General features: G+C 48.4%; 1 protein-coding gene across 2 annotated transcripts in view; it reads left to right on the forward strand.

The window, feature by feature from the left end:
* GNA14 (G protein subunit alpha 14) overlaps positions 1-19,795 on the forward strand; it is a 205,996-nt gene extending 186,201 nt beyond the window's left edge. The window contains exons 3-7 of one of the 2 annotated variants that reach the window (XM_040449303.1): positions 8,725-8,879; positions 11,663-11,791; positions 13,938-14,067; positions 17,633-17,786; positions 18,747-19,795. In XM_040449303.1, the coding sequence (XP_040305237.1) occupies positions 8,725-8,879; positions 11,663-11,791; positions 13,938-14,067; positions 17,633-17,786; positions 18,747-18,937 (759 nt within the window). In that variant the 3' untranslated portion in view covers positions 18,938-19,795. Of the gene's footprint in view, positions 1-8,724; positions 8,880-11,662; positions 11,792-13,937; positions 14,068-17,632; positions 17,787-17,891; positions 18,255-18,746 lie in introns of those variants that run through there. The other variant, XM_040449304.1, reaches the window with a different exon arrangement.
* Positions 19,796-20,016: the final 221 nt, after the last annotated feature.

Raw genomic sequence — 20,016 nt, forward strand, 5'->3', positions numbered from 1 at the left:
GAAACTTTCCTTCCTCTTCTATTTTTTGGAATAGTTAGAGAATAGGTATTAGTTTTTCTTTAAGTGTTTGGTAGAATTACCCATGAGTCCCTTTGATCCTGAACTTTTGTTTGTTGGGAGTTTTTTGAGTTACTAGTAATGATCTGTTGAGATTTTCTATTTCTTCCTGATTCAGTTTTGGAAGACTGCCTGTTTTGAGGAATTTATCTATTTCTTTTGTAGTGTCCAATTTCTTGGCATATAATTTGTCCTAGGATTCTCTTATAATCCTTGGTGTTTCTACAGTGTTGGTTGTTACTGCTTCTCTTTCGTTTATAATTTTATTTATTTGTGTTCTCTCTCTTTTTTTCTTGCATCTGGCTAAAGGGTCATCAATTTGTTTATCTTTCAAAAAAACTAGCTCTTGGTTTCATTGATCTTTTCTGTTTGTTTTTAGTCTCTATTTCATTCATTTTTGCTTTAATCTTTATTATTTTCTTCTGCCAAACTTGGGTTTTGTTTAATTTTCTTTTTCTGTTTCCTTTAGGTGTAAGGTTAGATGGCTTGTTTGAGCTTTTGCTTGTTTCCTGCATATTGCCCTTTTAGAATTGGTTTCACTGTTTAGCAGAGATTTTGGACTGTTATGTTTTCATTGTCTCAATGTAATTTTTAATTTCCTCTTTGATTTCTTTATCGACACATTGGCTATTTAGTGGCACGTTGTTTAGTCTTCATGTGTTGTGTCGCTTTTTTCCCCCAGTTTTTTTCTCGTGATTTCTAATCTCATACTTTCTAATTTCGTGGTTGGAAATCTCATAATAGAAATCTCATAATTTCTAATCTCGTGGTTGGAAAACATGCATGATACGAGTTCACTCTTCTTAAATTTAAAGAGGCTTGTTTTGTGGCCTAACATGTGACCTCTTCTGGAGAATGTTTAATGTTCGCTTGAAAAGAATGTGTTGTTTGGGGATGGAATGTTTTGTGTATATCTGTTATGTCCATCTGGTCTAATGTGTCATTGAAAGAAACTGTTTCCTTATTGATTTTTCTACCTGGATGATCTATCCCTGGATGTAAGTAAAGGTGTTAAAGGCTCTTGTTATTATTGTATTACTGTCGTATTTTTCCTTTGTTTTATGTATTTAGGCACTCTAGTATTGGGTGCCTAGATACATACAATTGTTTTAGCCTCTTGTTGGATTGACCTTTTTATCATTATGTAGTACCCTTCTTTGTCTTTTATTACAGTGTTTGTTTTAAACTCTATTTTGTCTCATATAGATATTGGTACCTCAATTTTCTTTCTTTTTTTTTTTTTTAACCTCTTCTCTTTGCACAGAATACCTTTTTCTATCCTTTAATTGTCAGTCTGTAGGTGTCTTTGGGTCTGGAGTGAATCTCTTGTAGGAAAAATATAGGTAGGTCTCATTTGGTTTGTTTTTTATTTTTAATCCATTTCACCCCACTGTGTCTTTTGGTTGAAGCATTTACACCATTTACATTTAAAGTAACTATTGACAGGTATGTACCTGTTGACATTTTCTTAACTTTTCCAGTTGATTTTGTAGTTCTCTGTGCTTTTCTTCTGTTCTTGCTCTCTTACCTTGTGACTGATGACTTTCTGCAGTGTTAAGCTTGAATTTCTTGTTCTTTATTTTTTATCGACTAGAAGTTTTGGGTTTGTGGTTACCATGAGGTTCATGTAGAACATCCTAAATATATGGCAGTCTCTATTGAGTTGATGGTCATTTGAATTTGAACACATTGTCAAAGGCCTTTTTTACTTCCTCCTCCATGTGTTAGGTATATGTTGTCATATTTTACATCTTTTTATTCATAGTTTTCTTCTAATTATGTCCTCGAAGTCCCTTTAACATTTCTTGTAAGGCTGGTGTGGTGGTGATGAACTTCTTTATCTCTTGGGCCTTTTTTTTTCTTTTTCTCTCATTTAATTCTAAATGATAATCTTGTGGGTAGAGTATTCTTGACTGCAGGCTTTTCCTTTCACTTCTTTGAATATACGATGCCACTTCCTTCTGGCCTGCAAAATTTCTGCTGAAAAAAATCAGCTAATAGTTTTATGGGGTTTCCCTTGTACATAACTTTTTGCTTCTCTCTTGAAGCTTTTAAAATCCCCTCTTTATCTTTAACCTTTGGCATTTAAATTCTGATGCGTTGTGGACCTCCTTGGACTCATCTGGTTGGAAACTGTGCTTCCTGAATCCGGATGTCTATTTCCTTCTGCAGTCCAAGGAAGCTATCTGTTCTTTCTTCAAATATGGTTGGGTGTTTTTTGGTTTGGTTTGGTTTTGTCTTGTCTTGTTTTTGCCCCTTGCTCTCTCGTTTCTCCTTCTCGGACCCCTATAATGCAAATGTTTCTTGGCCTGATGTTTTCTCAGGGCTCCTTTAACATGTCTTCATCTTGAAATCCTTCTCTTTTAGGTGCTTCCTCTTCCCCTGTCTCCTGATTGCTGAGCCGTTCTTCTGCATCTGCTCATCTGTGGTTGATTTCCTCTAGCGTGTTTTTTTATTTCAGTTGCCGTGTTCTTCAATGCTGATTGGATCTTTTTTATATGTTCTATCCCTTTGTCGAAGCTCTCACTGAGATCCTCCACTCTTCTCTCCAGTCCAGCGAGCATCGTTATGATCGTTAGTTTAAGTTCGTCGTCTGGCACGTTGCATATCTCTGCTTCATTTAGTTCCTTTTCTGTGCGTTTGTCTTGTTCTTTCATTTGGCGCATTTTCCTCTGCCTCCCCGTTTTGATTGATTTGCTGGGTGTGTTTCCATGCATTAGGTACGACAGCTACTTCTAAACCTGAAGGAATGTGTGTGGTCATCCCTTACGTAGACTGTGTGTGCCTTGTGACTTGGGCTGGCTGGCCGGAGCGGTGTCTGGTATGGGGTTGGGGTCCTGGGGCATGCTGTGCTGGGGCTGCACTGGTGGGCTGACCAGAGCCGAAGTGGGCACGGGCCAGGGCAATCTCGGGGCTCTTGACACAGAGGGCGCCCCGGCAGGATAGCTGAAATGGGTGCATCCCGGGGCTGTCTGTGCAGATGGGTCCTGGTGAGCAGCCGGAGCCAGGGTGGGGTGTATGCTGGGGTCCCCAGGTGCTCCACGCAGGACAGCTGTAGCTGAAGCGGGCACGGGCTAGGGTGGTCCTGGTGCTGTCTGGGCAGAGGGTGCCATGAAGGGACGGCTGTAGCCGAACAGGTGGAAACCAGGTTGTCCTGGGTGCTCAGAGCAGCGGGTGTTGGGAGGGATAACCGAAGTTGAGGACAGCACTTGCTTGTGGTGTTCTGGGGCTCTGTGCAGGTGGCCGGAACGAAGGCAGGGTGTGGGTTACTCACAGGGTGTCCTGCTGGGGCGGCCGGAATGGAGGCAGGCACGGGCCGGGGTGTCCCAGGGTGCTTAGCACAGGGGGCTGCATGGGTGCGGCCGTTGGAGCCAAAGCGGATGTGAGCCAGGAGGTCCCAGAGTGCTCTAGGCCGGGGGTGCCCTGGCAGGCCACCTGGAGCTGAAGCGGGGCAGGTCTGGAGCGTCCCAGTGTGCCTGTGTCCCCTTGGTGCGGTGGCTGGGGCTGCTCTGGGGTGCAGCTGCCTTGATGGGACAGCTGGGGCCGGTGTGGGCTCGCTGAGGAGGCGGAGTGGCCCCGGCACCTGGATTCTGCTCCCGCGTGGGTGGCAAAGTGGAGGGCAGATGTAAACCGTGGTGTTCCCCGGTCCTTCCAACCTGGAGAGAGTCCCAGCAGCTCTCCTGCCGTTTTCTGGAGGCTGGATCTTTTATATACTAGCTGCTCTTTTAAACTGCAGCCCTTTGCCGTGCCCCCGGGGCAGATAAATCTGCTCAGGGTCCTTCAGGACTACCCCTCCCCACTGCACTTGGCCGCGTCGTCGGTGCTGGGGAGGGGGGCGTCCCCGCATTGCTGTGCCCCTTTCTGTCTTGCTGTTCTCTGTGTGGTCTCTCTAGCTTCTGTGGTACAGAAGCTGTTCAGTCAGCCCTCAGCGTTGCTCTATAGATAGATGTGGATTTGGTGTGTCCCCCCAGGGGGGTGCCGCAGGGGAGCTGAGGGACTGCCTACCGTCGCCATTTTAGACCTTCAGCTCAAGGAGCCAGTCTTTTGAGAGACAGAGAGCACAAGTAGGGGAGAGGGGCAGAGGAAGACAGAAAGAGAATCCCAAGCAGGCTCCACACTCAGCCCTGCGCCCAACACGGGGCCCAACCCCACAACCCCGGGATCACGTTGTCAGCGGTAATCAAGAGTCACACGCTCCACGGACGGAGCCACCCAGGCGCCCCAAGGGGCCAGTCGTAGACAACATAAAAGTGTTCCCACGTTGCCTCAGGGGCCCTCTGCTCCTCGTGCGCCCTCGTTAGAACGTGCTCATCAAAGTGCTCCTGCTGTGCTTGGAAGTGTTTCACCAGGCCATGGGAAAATATGTATGAAACCCCACTTTTTATAACACACAGACATTGTTAACAGTACAGCAGTCATTCATCCTTCGTTTTTTATTTTATTATTTTGAGAGAGATTGCGGGCATGTGCAAACGGGAGAGTGGCAGACAGAGATGGAGACAGAGAGAGAATCCCTAGCAGGCTCCACTGTCCGCACCATGGGGCTTGAACCCATGACCCGTGAGATCATGACCTGAGCTGCAATCGAGATTCAGATGTTTAACCGACGGAGCCACCCAGGCCCCTCAAAGTCATTCATATTTCAATAAAATGTATTTAAAAATGGGTCACTCACTTTCTCACTCCTCTCCACCCTTCACAATATTTTTTCCTGGAACGATCCACAGGGGTCCAAAGGACCCACAGTGGGCGGTGACTGGGCCACTCTCCCTCCCAGCCAAACTCATGTCCTCGTCAGGCCATTCTCGATCAGGTGACAAAATGATATCCGACCGTAGAACCTTTCCAGATAAATAGAGACCACAGAGGCAAGTAACTGTGTGATGTGATCCTAGATGGGGCAGATAAAGGGCATTAAGTGGACAACTGACAGGGGTGCTTGGGTGGCTCAGTCGGTTGAGCGTCCGACTTCAGCTCAGGTCACGATCTCACGGTCCGTGAATTCGAGCCCTGCGTCAGGCTCTGGGCTGATGGCTCAGAGCCTGGAGCCTGCTTCCGATTCTGTGTCTCCCTCTCTCTCTGTGCCTCCCCCGTTCATGCTCTGTCTCCCTCTGTCTCAAAAATAAATAAATGTTAAAAAAAAAGAAATTAAAAAAAAAAAGAGGACAACTGACAGACTTTGGGGAAGGTCTGAAGATGAGATCACAATATTGTATCAATGTTACGCTTCTTGCTTTTGGTCATTACACTGTGGTTTTTATAGTCCAGGGTCCTCGTTTTTAGGAAATCACACCAAAGTCTTTAGCAATGAAGAGGCATTGGGTCTGCAACGTCCCCTCAAGTCCTTCAGGTGGCAAGTCTATGTGCGTGTGTGTCTGGAAAGGGGATGGATGATAAGGCATGGCCATAAATCGTCGACATCGGGACAATCTTGAAAGGCACAGAGGAACTTCTATCATTTTCCCCATCTTCCATTATTCCAAAGTAAGTTTAAACAGCATGATCTCAACAGGTGGGAGCCTTAGCCAGGAGGAGAGCTCTAAACTTGGAATACGTCTGGGCTCCTTGAATTCACTGGGTCCCAAATCCAGTTCCCAATTGCTGGGTTTGTAAGGAGACTGAGGTCCCTTCTTTCAAGCCCGGGTCCCTCCATAGTCCCCTCACTTGGCTGAACTAGATCTTGCTTTCCTGGCTGAGCTCCCCTGGTTCCCCGAAAGCTCAGATTTGTCTTTCCACAGCCTCTGTACCCCCTTCCCTGCCCCCCCACCCCCCACCCCAACTGGGTGCCCATGTAGAAGCCTACATTCCTCTGGGATATCTCACGGGGCTGCATTTTTTCTCTCTCTCTCTCCTGCCAGAGTCAAATACTGGACTTCTCCATTGTAACACGGGCCAGTCAGAAGAGAGCCGGTTGTGCTCCGGGAACAAACTGCCCCCACAGTTCAGCTTACTTAGCACAATGAAAGATGATTTCTCGCTCATGCTATGTGTGCAGTGTGTTGTGGGAATCTCCGCTCATTGAACTTGCTCAGGAAGCCCGGCTGATTGAGGCTCCATCTTGTCTCCTGACCATCACCCCAGTAGATGAAAGGGAGTGTGGTAAATTACTCAGTGGCTCTTTAAAGTTTCTTTCTAAAAGACACAAGTGTTGGTTCCACTTCTGCTTCACCCACCGTGAAGTACAATTCTCCATGACATTTGTGAGGAGGGGAGGTGGGAATATTTGTAACATCCCGATGATTCTCACAGTGCTCTCTCTCAGGAGTTAAGCTGAGAGTAGGAGTTATATTTAGGGGGCGCCTGGCTGGCTCAGTCAGTGGAACATCCAGCTGGATCTCGGAGTCGTGAGCTTGAGTACCACGTTGGGTGCGGAGATGACCGTTTTACAAGTTAAAATAGTCCTATTTAGGAGAGCAGCCTAAGAGGCAGGCATCCCTGAAGCAACGATTCTGCCTGCCTGCCACCAGGGGCAGAGTGAGAGCGACAGACTGGCCAGAAATCACCAGAGCGGTTCCTACTCTGAGACACTTTCTTGCCTCCGAGCTCCTCTGTGCTCTTGCTGTGACTGACACGGGCCTCTGTCATACTGTCCTCAAGTTCTTTTGCTGTTATTTTCTCGTGATGTTCTGTTAAGTAATTTTTTTTTATGTGCCCCAAATGTTGGCTAGATGCCTGCATCACTAGAACACCTGTTATTTGCCAGGCACTGCCCTAGGTTCTGGGATAGAAGGACAGGGAAGACATTGGCTCTGCCCTTGTGGCATTTCCTGACCGGTTACGAAGACCTGACCGGTTACGAAGGGGAAGAAAACAGACACTTTACGTAGAGCCATGCCCCAGGTGGGAAGAGACCACGTGATTGTATGTGGGAGGAGGACGGTGGCGGGAGGCAGGGAGGAAGGAGAAGACCACCCTTTGGCTCCCTACAGACTCTGTCCATGTTCTCCATTCTTCGTTCTCTCTGGCTTAGAGTAAGGCAGGTGATGTCCAATGTGCTTGTGGGCGGATTGGAAGTCATGGTTTAAAGGCTGTCAGCGTGCCCTCTTTTTGCAAACAAATATTTATTAGGCGTCCACCACAATGATAAGGCTAATTTTGCTCACATTTGGCTGGTACTTACTAGCTTATAAATCAGACTCCTTGAAAAATCGCTGGCTTCTTTCACAAACGAGGATGCCGAGATCGGTAACCCTTGGAGTCTTTAAAAGTCCCAGCTGCACTAGTCGGACTCGAGCTCCTTATTCCCAGCCCGGGGTGCTTCCCACGGATCTATTCTGCTTACACCTGTTTGAGATTCTACACCCGGGGTCTTCTACCTGCCAAGGACCAGGCAGGACCTCCCACAGTCCAGGGAAAGAGTTTATATCCACCCTCGGTGGGTGGGGTGCAGAGCCATGCTGATGTCATCCCAGCCCTCGGTTTTGCCCTGAGCCGAGTGAATCTGTAAGATCTCCCTTTTCTCCAGCTTCCTGTCGGGCTGTTAATGAGGATGAATAATGCAAGACAGGAGCAACTTTTCAGGGAGTACCGTATAGACTCCAGGAGATCACAGCTGCTAAGCGGATGCTTTGCTGACAGCTGCCGGTGGGTGGCCGGCCCTGCGTGATGTCATTGCCCTGAGATGTGGCAGGACGGCAGAGCAGAGGAAAGGCGGGGCTCCCGTCTCCTTCGGCAGGATTCTCTTGTCCGCTGCAATATGCGGCCAAGGGATGGGATGTTGGACCTCTGCGGCCAACACGTGGTCATGTTGAGGATGTAACCCAACCTTAGCATTTTCATTGCTAAGGTTTGGTGAGAGGTGCGGCCCCGTGCTTGCCCTACATGGATTAAATGAGATAATGTGTGCGTACCTCTCGGCACATGCAAAGTGGGCAATACATGTTAACTGCTTTAATAGTGGTAATTACAGCCATGGCGATCTTAACAAGTACGGTAATAATGGAGCAGTGGGGTAGGAGCAAGAGTTATTTAATGACAGTAACGATAAACATCACGATATTACAGCAATCATCGGCATGGGGAGTTGCAATGGGAGCGGTTCTGCAACGGGAAAGGGTCGTATCAGTGATGCGTGATGATAAACAGCAGAATGGATGGGAACTCTCTGCACTTCCTTTGCTTTGCGCTGAACCTAAAACTGCTGTAAGAAATTAAGTCTAAGTTACTGAAGGAAAAAAAAACCAAAAGAAGGGAAAGAGGACAAAGACAGCAGACTGACATCGAACTGGCTATTCTCTGAAGGCACGGCAGTCCCTTACTGCACGGAGGTGGACCTCCTTCACCACCCCACCCTTGTACGCCAGGACGATAAAAATGGTACTTTTCAAATTGCCCTGAGATGCAGACGCCCCGATGACAGTGAGGATCCCTCGCGCTTGGGCTTCTCTGTTCACAGTTGGGTATTGAACGCTGGTGAAAGTGGCCCCTGGGTCCCGCTGGGACCGAAAGCCGCGGGTCTTGATCTGTCCGTGGCTCTGCCCGGTTTCCGCAGCCACGTCGTCTGCACCGTAGCTGAGTGCCTGCCTGCGAGCGGCTCCCCTGGAGGGCCCCGGGCATCTAGTGAGATCTTCCCGGATCCACAGACCGGGGGAAATCTTGTCCCCATGTCACCAGCGGGGTGGCTTCCTTTGCCTTTGCCCACCAAAAGCATCTCTCTCCTTCGCTTAGGAAAATGCCCAGCTCATCCGAGAAGTGGAAGTGGACAAGGTCTGTGCGCTCTCCAGGGACCAGGTGGAGGCCATCAAGCAGCTGTGGCAGGACCCGGGAATCCAGGAGTGTTACGACAGGAGGAGGGAGTATCAGCTCTCGGACTCTGCCAGATAGTGAGTACAGAGCCCGGCCTAGCCCCACGCGCATCGGGCACACGTGGCCACGCTTCGAGGAAGCTTCTGGCTGGGGAGGAACTAGCTGCCTATAAAACGTGGGCCCTCGGTTGCAACACTTCCTCCTTCCCGCTTGTCAGCGTCCCCTCTGACTTCTTGGTGCGTCTCTTACCACCCCCGAAAAACTCTGTCCTTGTCCACGTTCACCTTTCGTTGCTGTGTTCTAAGCCTCTTTTTCTTTTTTTTTTTTCTTAAAAAAAAATTGTTGTTAATGTTGACTTATTCTTGAGAGAGAGCGAGAGAACGCACATGCAAGCAAGTGGGGGAGGGGCAGAGCGCGAGCGAGGGAGACACAGAATCCGAAGCAGGTTCCAGGCTTTGAGCTGTCAGCGCAGAGCCGGCCGCAGGGCTCGAACTCACAAACCGCTGAGCTCATGACCTGAGCCACAGTTGGTCGCTTAACTGACTGAGCCACCCAGCTGTCTGTTTTTTTCAACAAGAAGCTCAATCCAATACGGGCTCCCTTTGAGGGGACTCATCTCATTTGGGGTGCTGGAATTTTCTGACTTAAATACGGACGACCACCGCTTCTGGATTCTACTTTCCTCTTCTCCATATCCCTCTGCCTTCTGGTTTCCTGATCAGTAGACAGCAGATCCAACTGTCCTCAAATCTAAAATCAGAGTGAAACCAATTTGACAATAAATTTCATAGTAAGAAAAAATAATAATAATAAAAAAAATCAGAGTGCAGACCAGCAGTGAAATAGGCCCACGCCCGTGGCTGATCTGGTGCTTCCCTCTAGTGGGCAAGACGGGTTCTGCAGGCCCAGTGCACGCAGGAAGCTCAGTCCGGGGGCCCTTTGCTTATTGACTCCCTGGGAAGGCCTGCACACTATATTTTTGATTCATAAAGCTCTAGTTTTAAATCATTAATCTCTAAGGAAAAACGAAACAGATGGTCCTGCACACAAACTATCCCGTGGAGATCACAGCATTTCATCGTCTTAAGAATTTCTTGAGGCCATGCCTCTCTGTCATCTAGGTCACTGGACAAAACAGATCTATCATATTCCTTCTTGAAGAGGTGATGATTCCTGCTTCTGCATCTCAGCTCCTTCCCCTTTGCCCCATGTCATCTTCCGTCGTCTGAGGGCCCCAGAATTCTTTGCCCTTCCCCGCGGGTGCATCCCCTTCCCTTCCGGTGTTGCCTTTGCCCTCTGAGCTGGTGCGGGGAAGTGGTTCACCCGCATCGTCTGGACAAGGCGGTGGTCAGGAAAGGAAACCTGAAATCTCGAAGCCCTTTGATGCGTGTGCCCGGCCGAGTGTTCAATGCCATTAACCCAGGTTTGCACAACCACCCTAAGCACAGGAATATTTAGCTGCAACAGAGCAGTCAGTTAGGAAAAGGAAATAAAAGAAGCCCAGAGAAGGTGTTGGGTCAGCTCAGAAAAGATCCAGAAGGAAGGAAGGCGGTGTCCCAAGGAAGAGGACAGACTGCCATTGGCAGCTGTAGAGTGAGAGACAACCTCAAGTCAGTGAAGCCATCTCCGGTCCTTCCCTGAGACAGCCTAGTGTCATCGGCTTCTGTGAAGGTCCTGGGGAGTGGCCGGGGCTCTTGATGTAGATCCATTTGGAGGAGACCCGGTGGAGCCCTGAACAGCGGAGCTCACGCACTGGCAGGATTGTAGGGAACAGCTAGGTGGACAGGGCTGCAAACAGAGTGGCCCTCAGAAACCCGGTGTTGCCCCGCCTTTGGACTTGGCAATATTCAAGGCGCTTGTGCAGTGTCCTTGGTCCGGGTCCGTAGTTGTCATCCGCTTATCGGGCCAGGCGTTCCCTCGACAGAACTTCAGTGTGTGCCTGCTGTGGGCCAGGCACCGGGGTAAGAGCTGCAGGTACAGCCAGTGCTCTCTGTCCTCAAGCGACATACGGTCTGACGGAGTGTGGTTTGCTTCCTTGGAGTGAGGGCTGCACGGTGAATAGGGTTGGCCTGTCCCCCCCGGGCTCCCCTTCACGCCGCTTGCTGGGCACCGCTATCCTAGCCCGGGTCTGTCTGCGCAGGGAGAAGACAGGGCCAAACCTTACTTTGTGGGAGCCTCCGAATCACCACTCCCGTTGTTAGCCAGGGCCTGGTTATGGTCATTTTTCTCGAAAATGCCTTTTAGAAAGGACTCAGAGCTTAAAAAAAAAAGTGTCCTCTCATTTGGCCACAGAAAGAGTGATTTGTTTTCGGCTTAGGAATTTAATGTACGGCCAGAAATCATCTGAGACCGGTTTTGGCTTCTTGTGGATGTTCAGTTTCCCAATAAACAGTAAACTTTTTCTCGTGAAGGAACTTTGAGATGGCCTGTTTATACCTTTATATTCTCATAGAAACTCTAAATCATCGAGCAACGCCCTTGAGAACAGCGTCTACATTCTACACTGTGGAGGGGGGGTGAGTGTGGGATGGGGGAGGGTCAGAGAGCCCATCCCCACAGCCTCTCCTTCCGACCCGCCGGCTCCCTCACTGGCCAGCCAGAGAGACAGAGCTTGGAGCCTAGAGGAAGAGATGGCATGATTTACAGGTTTCCCAGGGGCTCATGGGAGCTTCTGATCCACATTCCCTCCCAAACGGTCACAGTTGGGGTGGGGTGCCTGGTCAGCACCAGGTCTCGAGAAATCTTGGCTGGAATCCTTGAGCCTGGCGGGGGGGTGGGGGGGAGGTGGGGGTGCAGTGAGTTAGGCTGACTTCCCCGATGTCTGACACAAGTCTTGGCGCCTTGCTGTCTGCTCTCACAGTTACCTGACCGACATTGACCGGATCGCAATGCCGTCCTTCGTGCCAACCCAGCAGGACGTGCTTCGTGTTCGCGTGCCCACAACCGGCATCATCGAGTATCCGTTTGACTTGGAGAACATCATCTTTCGGTAAGACTGTCTCCCTGATGTGGTCCTTTAAGAATCCGTCCGGTCTTGGAAGTCCCCAAATTAAGTCCGTTATTCCTAAAAGCGGTTACAGCTCCTAGAGCCGTATGACCCTGCCCGTCACGAGGTGTTTAGAATTGTGACAGGTCTCCGCTCCTAGAATGGAGAGGAACTCCCCTTCCTGTTCCCCGTAGAACATAAAAGTCTCCTTACCTAAGTCTGGAGCGATTCCTGTGTGTAAAACACACGCACACATAGATGTGTCCTTCTGTAACCACAAATTGAAAACACTGATGTTGTTTCCCTAAATTTGACTATTTCTCTTCCCTTATATTCCCTTCTCTAACATCTATTTAAAAAAAAACAACAACAACAACAACAAAGAGCCAACACAAAAGTGTGTATTAAAAATTACCACTGGGCACCTGGGTGACTCAGTCGGTTAAGCGTCCGACTTCGGCTCAGGTCATGATGTCACGGTTTGGGAGTTTGAGCCCCGCGTTGGACTCTGTGCTGACGGCTCAGAGCCTGGAGCTCAGATTCTGTGTCCCCCTCTCTCTCTGACCCTCCCCTACTCATGCTCTTTCTCTCTCTCTCTCTCTCAAAAATAAATAAATGTTAAAAAAAGATTAAAAATTACACAATACATATAAACTATTTACAGCTGTGTAAAAATGTATGAATTCCCACATATAAATATAAGAAGTACTTTTAGGATGACTTAAGTGGACCTTCATTGCACCTAATTATGGCAACAAATTAGTAATATGGTACATATGCCCAGCATTGCAAATTTCAAAGCAATTCTATATCCCTTGGTTCCCATGTTCCTCCTTAGGGCTAATTACATTATGCTTTTCCAGTGGAGATGGACACAGGTCCCACCCTGCCACACCCAGGCTGTCTGTAAACCCTGTTCCATCTCAAGGCTTCGGAGCATTGTTGCTCTGATCGAGCCCCTTGAAAATCTGCATCTGGGGGTGCCCGGGTGACTCAGTCGGTTGAGTGTCCGACTTTGGCTGTGGTCATGATCTCACGGTTTGTGAGTTCGAGCCCCACATCGGGTTGTGTGCTCGTAGCTCAGAGCCTGGAGACTGCTTCGGATTCCGTGTCTCCCTCTCTCTCTCCCCCGACCTACTTTTGCTCTTGTTCCCCACCGCCCCCATCTCTCTCTCAAAAAAAAAAAAATAATAATAATAAACTTAAAAATCTGTATCTGAATGCCATGAATTTATGAACACAACTATTTCAGAATCAGTGCTGCTTGCTACTTGGAAAACTGGTATCTGGTCCACAGATGTATTCTCTTTGGCCCACATGGTGTTTTTAAACAACTTTTGAAACTTGGTCCATTTTGCTTAAAACACTTGGTAACTGGTTTCTCTGAAAGGTTGAGGGTCCGGTCATGGGGTGCGTTTCTATCCAGCTGCATGGCAGTCGACCCTGCAGACAGGGCCCCTAGCATTCTCGAGTTGCCTGTTGTCGTGCTTTGGAGAGACCCACTTGACTCGTTTGCGAAAACTGCCCGACTCCTGGAGCGTTCGCGCTCCGGGGCCATCTTGGGGCTATGACTCTGAAGTCTTTCCCCAAGACACAGAGGAAGGCCTTGGGTTTCCATATAGGACGGAGGAAACTTGTAGGTCTTTATAGGGCAGAAGGGGTGGCATCCACCTAAGGCAGAGAGGATTTCTGGAGAAATCTGAGGAGTGGTGAAAAACAGGCGGGGGTGAGGGCCCGAATCCGGCTGAGTGGACCTGGAAGACCGCCCACCTTCCTGCCCCTTGTGTGTCTGGTGTCCTGACACTCGGCCGTGGTTCGAGCCACAGCTAAGTGGATGCTTGTGCTTCCTGCCTGGACTGTTGCAGCAGCTTCCAAACCAGCGTCCCCGAGCAGGCTCCCCCCGAGTGACCTCTACATCTGTCTTCAGTAACTCTGCTTGCATCCTGTGCCTCCTTTGCTCTAGGAAGCATCTAGGGTTCCTCGCTGCCTCATGGAGCGGTGCTCACACATTCTAACCGTAAGGCCCCTTTTTGCTCGGAAACAATTACTGAGGACCCTAACGAGTTTCCACAATATAAGGACTCCTGCCCTTTTTTCCCAGAGAGCCATGCACGCCAACCTTTGAATGATCTCTGTTTCTGTTGAACAGGATGGTAGACGTTGGTGGCCAGCGATCTGAGAGACGGAAATGGATTCATTGCTTTGAGAGCGTCACCTCCATTATCTTTTTGGTTGCTCTGAGTGAATACGACCAGGTCCTGGCCGAGTGTGACAACGAGGTACGCTGGGCGGGGAAGGGGACGGCTGTGGAAAACGGGGACTCTGTCTGCAGTTTGCAAGAAGCCAGCGCTCTGGACTCCGTTCTTGAGGCTAAGCCGGCTTGGCTGGTCCAAGCGTGGTCTCTGGCTTAGCAGCACCGCCATCATCTGGGCACTTGTTGGAAATGCGTGCCTCGTCAGTCAACCCAAACTGAATGAAATACACGGGGAAGCGGGAGAATCACTGGCCTAGAAACCTGGTCCTCAAAGTGGGATACACACTGCGCTTCCCCGGGGATCATTGCGAAAAACCTGGCACCTGGGTCCAACTCAGGATTCTGGTTTAGTTGAGGTGGGTGTGGGCTGAGCCTGGGATCTAAGCTCCTGTGCTGCTGGGGGTAGAGTCCCTGCAGACTTTGGTTCTCAGCCTGGCTGCATATTGGGACCCCTTGGGGAGTTTTAAAAAAGACCATCTTTTGGACCCCACGGGAGAGATTCGTATTTCCTGGGTCTGAGTTTGGAGGTATCTTTTCCAAGCCCTTTATGGGTACTAACATATAGCCCAAGTTGAGCAATGTTACTTCTTTCTTTTTTAAGACAATGCTTATTTTTGAGAGAGGAGAGCGCGCACACGCAAGCAGGGGAGGGGCAGAGAGAGGGAGGCTAGAATCCGAAGCAGGCTCCAAGCTCTGAGCTGTCGGTGCAGAGCCTGACACGGGGCTCGAACCCACAAACTGTGAGATCATGACCCGAGCCGAAGTTGGATGCCTAACCGACTGAGCCATGCGGGTGCCCCAGAGCAATGCCATTTCCAGTAAATATAATGAGAACAGGCTTCCCAACCTCCATGGTGCACCCTAATTAGGTCCCTAACTGAGCTGGCATGGGGAGTGGTGCCAGATGCTTGGAGCTGTTCGGACCTACCCGTGTCCCCTGCAAAGTTGCCATAGTCCTAGCTGGGTCAAACTCCATTAACTGTGTCTGCCCAGGAAGTGGGGAGAGCCATTCCTGTCACTTCGTTGCGAGGTGGGGTTGTGCTCTGTGGGACACCATTGTCCTCCCCTGGTCTTTTCCCAACCCTTGCACGACACATCCTGACCTCGTAGAAAAATGTCTCTTGCTTCTGGGTCGTGATTGTAAAGCAGTGAAGAACTCTGCCCAGGATTAGGAAATCACCGGACAAATGGGATCTTGTATTTCTTGAGAGCAGACCTTTCTCTGAGGAGCACAGTTACAGTAGCTACTTAGTGGAGGATTAACCCACTTACTAGCGTCATTGTGCAGAGAAACATGGCAATCCTGGCTGCCCCCCAGCTCTTCCAAGGGAGACATTTTGTTAAAAAAGCAAAAAGGCGTCACGTTATCAATGTGAAAAATTAGCTTCCAATTTGTCTCGGGATTACTTAATGTTTCTCAGAAAACTCAAAAGATCATTCAGGCGCACAAGGGACCAACGCCTCAGCCCTATATGTGTAGAAATTAGACATTTTCTTTTTTGCCGGAAGTCACAAGGTATCTGGAGAAAGATTAAGTGGCTGCCACTCAAACCTTCCTATCCCTGTTGTAATTATCTGTTGCGTCCCCTCCCTGGGCTGTGTAGGAATTGTTTCTTCGTATACGCTAGACCCTTGAACAACACAGGTTTGAACTGCATGGGTCCATTTATACGTGGGTTTTTTTCCCCGATAAATACAGTACACTGTGTATTTTCCTTAGGATTTTCTCATTGCTTTTCTCTAGCTTTATTGTAAGAATATGGTATACGACACCCATAACATATAAAATACGTGTTAATTGATTGTTGGTGACACTTCTGGTCAACAGTAGGCTAGCAGTAGTTAAGTTTTGGGAGAAGTAAGTTATATGCACATTTTCTTTTTTTTTTTTTTAAGCTTATTTATTTTGAGGGAGGGAGAGAGAGGGACCAAGCTGAGAACGGCAGAGAGAGGGAGAGACAGAATCGAAGGCAGTCCCTGCCTTGTCCGTGTAGAGCCCAATGTGATGCTCAGTGTCACAAACCATGATATCATGACCTGAGATCAAGAGTTGGACGCCTAACCGACTGAGCCACCCGGGTGCCTGTGCGTGCACATTCTCGACTCTTCCGGTAGGTCAGCGCCCCCGCCTCCTGCGCTATTCAAGAGTCGGCTGTGTTGTCTTTCCTAGGAGATCATTACTGAAAAGATAATAAATTTTTGTTAAGCTTTGAAAACAACTGAGAGACGGGGCACCTGGGTTGCTCAGTTGGTCGGGCTTCTAAGTCGGCTCAGGTCATTATCTTGCAGAGCGTGAGTTGGAGCCCGGCGTCGGGCTCAGGGCTGATAGCTCAGAGTCTGGAGCCTGCTTTGGATTCTGTGTCTCCCTCTCTCTCAAAAATCAATAAAAACATTTTTAAAAATTAAAAAAAAAATACTAACAACTGAGGGGTTACCTATCTGGTAATAAATGCCAGATCTTAATTCCCAAAAGGGTACCGAGCAAGAGAATGAGTCCCAGTGTACAGGACTCGTAGGCAAACAGATTTACAGCATGTTCCTCCGCAGTGGGCGTGCAAGGCTTTCATGGTTTTGTCTGAGCACTTCCCTCTGTCTAAAGGGAAGCTGCTGTTTCTTTACTCTTAGAGCTGGAGTGCCTGGCTGGCTCCGTCTGTTGAGTGTCTGACTTTGGCTCAGGATATGATCTTACAGTTTGTGAGTTCGAGCCCCGCGTTGGGCTCTCTGCTGTCAGCCTGTCAGCAAAGAGTCTGCTTCGGGATCTTCTGTTCCCCTCTCTTCACCCCTCCCTGGCTTGCGCTCTCCCAAAAATAAAGATTAAAAAAAAAAAAAAACCTTCAGAATAGAGTACTATCTAAGAACAATTATTGTCACCAGATGAGATTTCTATGTGCCCTGTCTACTCTCCCTGAAGTAGGAACATTTGGTGTATTCTTGCCAATGTCAAATGTTAAGAGATGTTGACGGTGTTTCTACGTAATTTTGATCAGGTCCTACTACCACATGGGCTTGGGACATAATTTAAACTTGTGAACACCACTCTGCTCATCCATCAAATGGGGACGCTGTGCCCCGAGTAGAGCTCCTCCGTATTGCCAACACGTGAAGTGTGTCAGCAGCGTGCGCTCCTCGCTCTGCCCGTGTCCAGCGTTCCTCTGGGCGGTGGCTGGGCTCCAGGAGCTTCCCCCTCGTGGTCTGGGAGCCCAACCCCAATGACACAGGGCTTCCGGGGTCTAAGTTACTCACTTCCCCCACTCGGTAATCCCAGTAATGACCCAGAAAACTTTTGTCAAATAGGATAGGAACTTTCTTCCAAGTTTCACAAAAGCCTTTCTTACGTGTGTTTATTTGCGGTGCCACAGAACACATACCAAAGAGAGTGACTAAGAGAGCCGGTGGGGGTGTGGGGGGGAAATAGAGGCAGGAGACCTGGTATCCTGAGAGGCCCCAGGTGCTCACCAGCTTCAGCAAGGACAGTGATATGGAGCCGGTAGCTGGGTGAGGGGACACATGGGTGGGACCAGACATTTCAGCACGTTGCTCCCAAAGTACCGTTTTTCTTATTAACCCTAAGCCCGTTGTTTCTCACTTAGAACCGCATGGAAGAGAGCAAAGCCTTATTTAAAACCATTATTACCTACCCCTGGTTTCTGAACTCATCCGTGATTTTGTTCTTAAATAAGAAGGATCTTTTGGAAGAGAAAATCATGTACTCTCATCTAATTAGCTACTTCCCAGAATACACAGGTGAGTGTCCATCTTGTTGACTTCCCGGGCATCATCCAGAGTTATTGGTCAGGCCCCAGGGCCCCCCGTGCCCCCGATTGCCTCTAACACCCTTTCTCACCGAAGCTCCAGGTGCATCACTGTGTTTTGCCTCAGCACCTCCACGCATGCCAACACCTTTTGTGAACTTCACCCTCTTCTCCAAGACCCAGCTCAGGCGCCTCCTCCGGGAAGTCCTCCTCACCCTCACGGCACCCTCGTCTGCATAGGTGTGCCTCCCGCGTGCTCCCCTGGCAGCGGGGGCTCACTCTGTTGTCCCCTGGCCTTCGTCACTCTGTGTAGTGTTGTCCGCGTGGGCAGCTCCCGAGGCAGAGACTGTGCCCACCCTGCCTTTCCGGTCTCTGTCCGAGTGCCCGGTACTTCTTCTGTGTATGTTAGTGTGGCAGCCCCCTTCCTAGGCACACGGTAGACAACAGTTTTATGAATATGACCTACCCCTGGCTGGAAAGTTTATGTCTTGTTGCTAAGGATTTCTGGTACAGGAGGTCTCGAATATCAGGAAGTGTGATACTGATGTTTAGGGTTTTAGCGTCCTATGACCAAAAGGTCATAGCTGCAGTGGCCCTATCGGGTAGAGCCCTCACGTGTTAAAATGAGACTTGGGGGTCTAATCATGTTCCTGTATCCTTCCTTTCCCTAGTCCTAGCTCACTTCTGTCTGCCTCTGTGGTCCAAATCCAAAAGTTAAGTTGGCTATTTTTCAACAAATTGCTTTAAAGTACAATTTTTTAGATGGCAGTGAACACTTTAAAAGACTCTTTTATGAAAGTTAATGTCCCCAGGTCAACTATCCTCTAGAACTAAGACAACTGAAAGACGGATCCCACGCAAGAGCAAGACTGTATCGAGAATGATTTGGGGGAGGACCTGTTGGTTGGTCACTATCTTTCTTCTTTATTCCTGTAACTACACTCTTGACTAGGACCAAAGCAGGATGTCAAAGCTGCCAGAGACTTTATCCTGAAGCTTTACCAAGATCAGAATCCTGACAAAGAGAAAGTCATCTATTCTCACTTCACGTGTGCTACAGACACGGAGAATATCCGCTTTGTGTTCGCTGCCGTGAAAGACACGATTCTCCAGCTCAACCTGAGGGAGTTCAACCTGGTTTGAAAGCTGCTGTGCACTTCTCACCCATTCCAGAAGACAGGATTTGCAAGCTCCTCACATATTTGCAAGTGCTTGTGACGTCACTCACCCCGGCAGCACGGAGCCCGTCATGCAGGCCACGGGGCCAGGTGTCGGACCTTACGAGATATTTGAGTGTGGCACCCTTTTTCAAAGTCTTGATTCCCAAATTGTTTTTATATTTCTTTTCTTGAGTTTTGGCTCTAAGATTTTGTGTAAGTTTTGAATTTGATATTTTATAGAATTTTTAAAAGCCACTGTGATTTATGTTTTTTTAAGTGTGTTTAATAGGCATTAACACATCATGTAACAGAGGCGTCTGTTAGTTTATAGATCATACCTTGAGACCTCTAGGATGAGTTTGGGTGATATTTTCAAAAAAGAAAATTAAGGGGTTTGAAGCTTTTTATTAAATCTTGTAATTTAGAGATTTTAGATTGTTTTTCTGTCTCCATGCTGAACTATGCATTTAACATGCCATCAAAGATTTGTTTGGTTTTGTTTTTTTTGTGTTAAATATTTTTAAGCCAAACTGATGACTATATTAATATATCTAACTTAGTTTTGCCATAATTTGATCACCATGCAGCCAAAGTTGACATAAGTGGGCTCGAGATAGCATACGTGCTGTACTGGTAAAAAATGTGTGTGTGTTTTATGTGTGTATATATATACACGGCCAAGTCTTGTAAACTTACGAAATGGCTAAAAGCCTAAATTGTTTAACCAGCGTAATGCAACCCCTGCCAAAGTTCTGATGGCCACCACAGTTTTGCTGTTTGAACCATGTATGCTGTGCCTTTCTGAGGAGGCTAAGAATATACCATTCTGCCATTAGCATTGGATTACGTTGTGTTTCTTTGAGCTCGTCGTTGACTGATGGGTCAGCTCCTAAAAAGAAAAATGCTGTGACTTTAATAGTTTGTATGTAACTCAAACTTTCTACATGTCCTTGCAGGAGAGGAAAAGTAAATTTCCTTTTACTTTCTAGGTTCCTGGCTGAGATCCCCCACCTGTAAAACAAACAAGCAAAACAGATTAACAGGAAAAAGCCCAGGAGTTTA

Source organism: Herpailurus yagouaroundi, unplaced genomic scaffold (genome assembly GCF_014898765.1).
Source record: "Herpailurus yagouaroundi ecotype Mexico unplaced genomic scaffold, PumYag 199, whole genome shotgun sequence".
Classification (NCBI taxonomy): domain Eukaryota; kingdom Metazoa; phylum Chordata; class Mammalia; order Carnivora; family Felidae; genus Herpailurus; species Herpailurus yagouaroundi.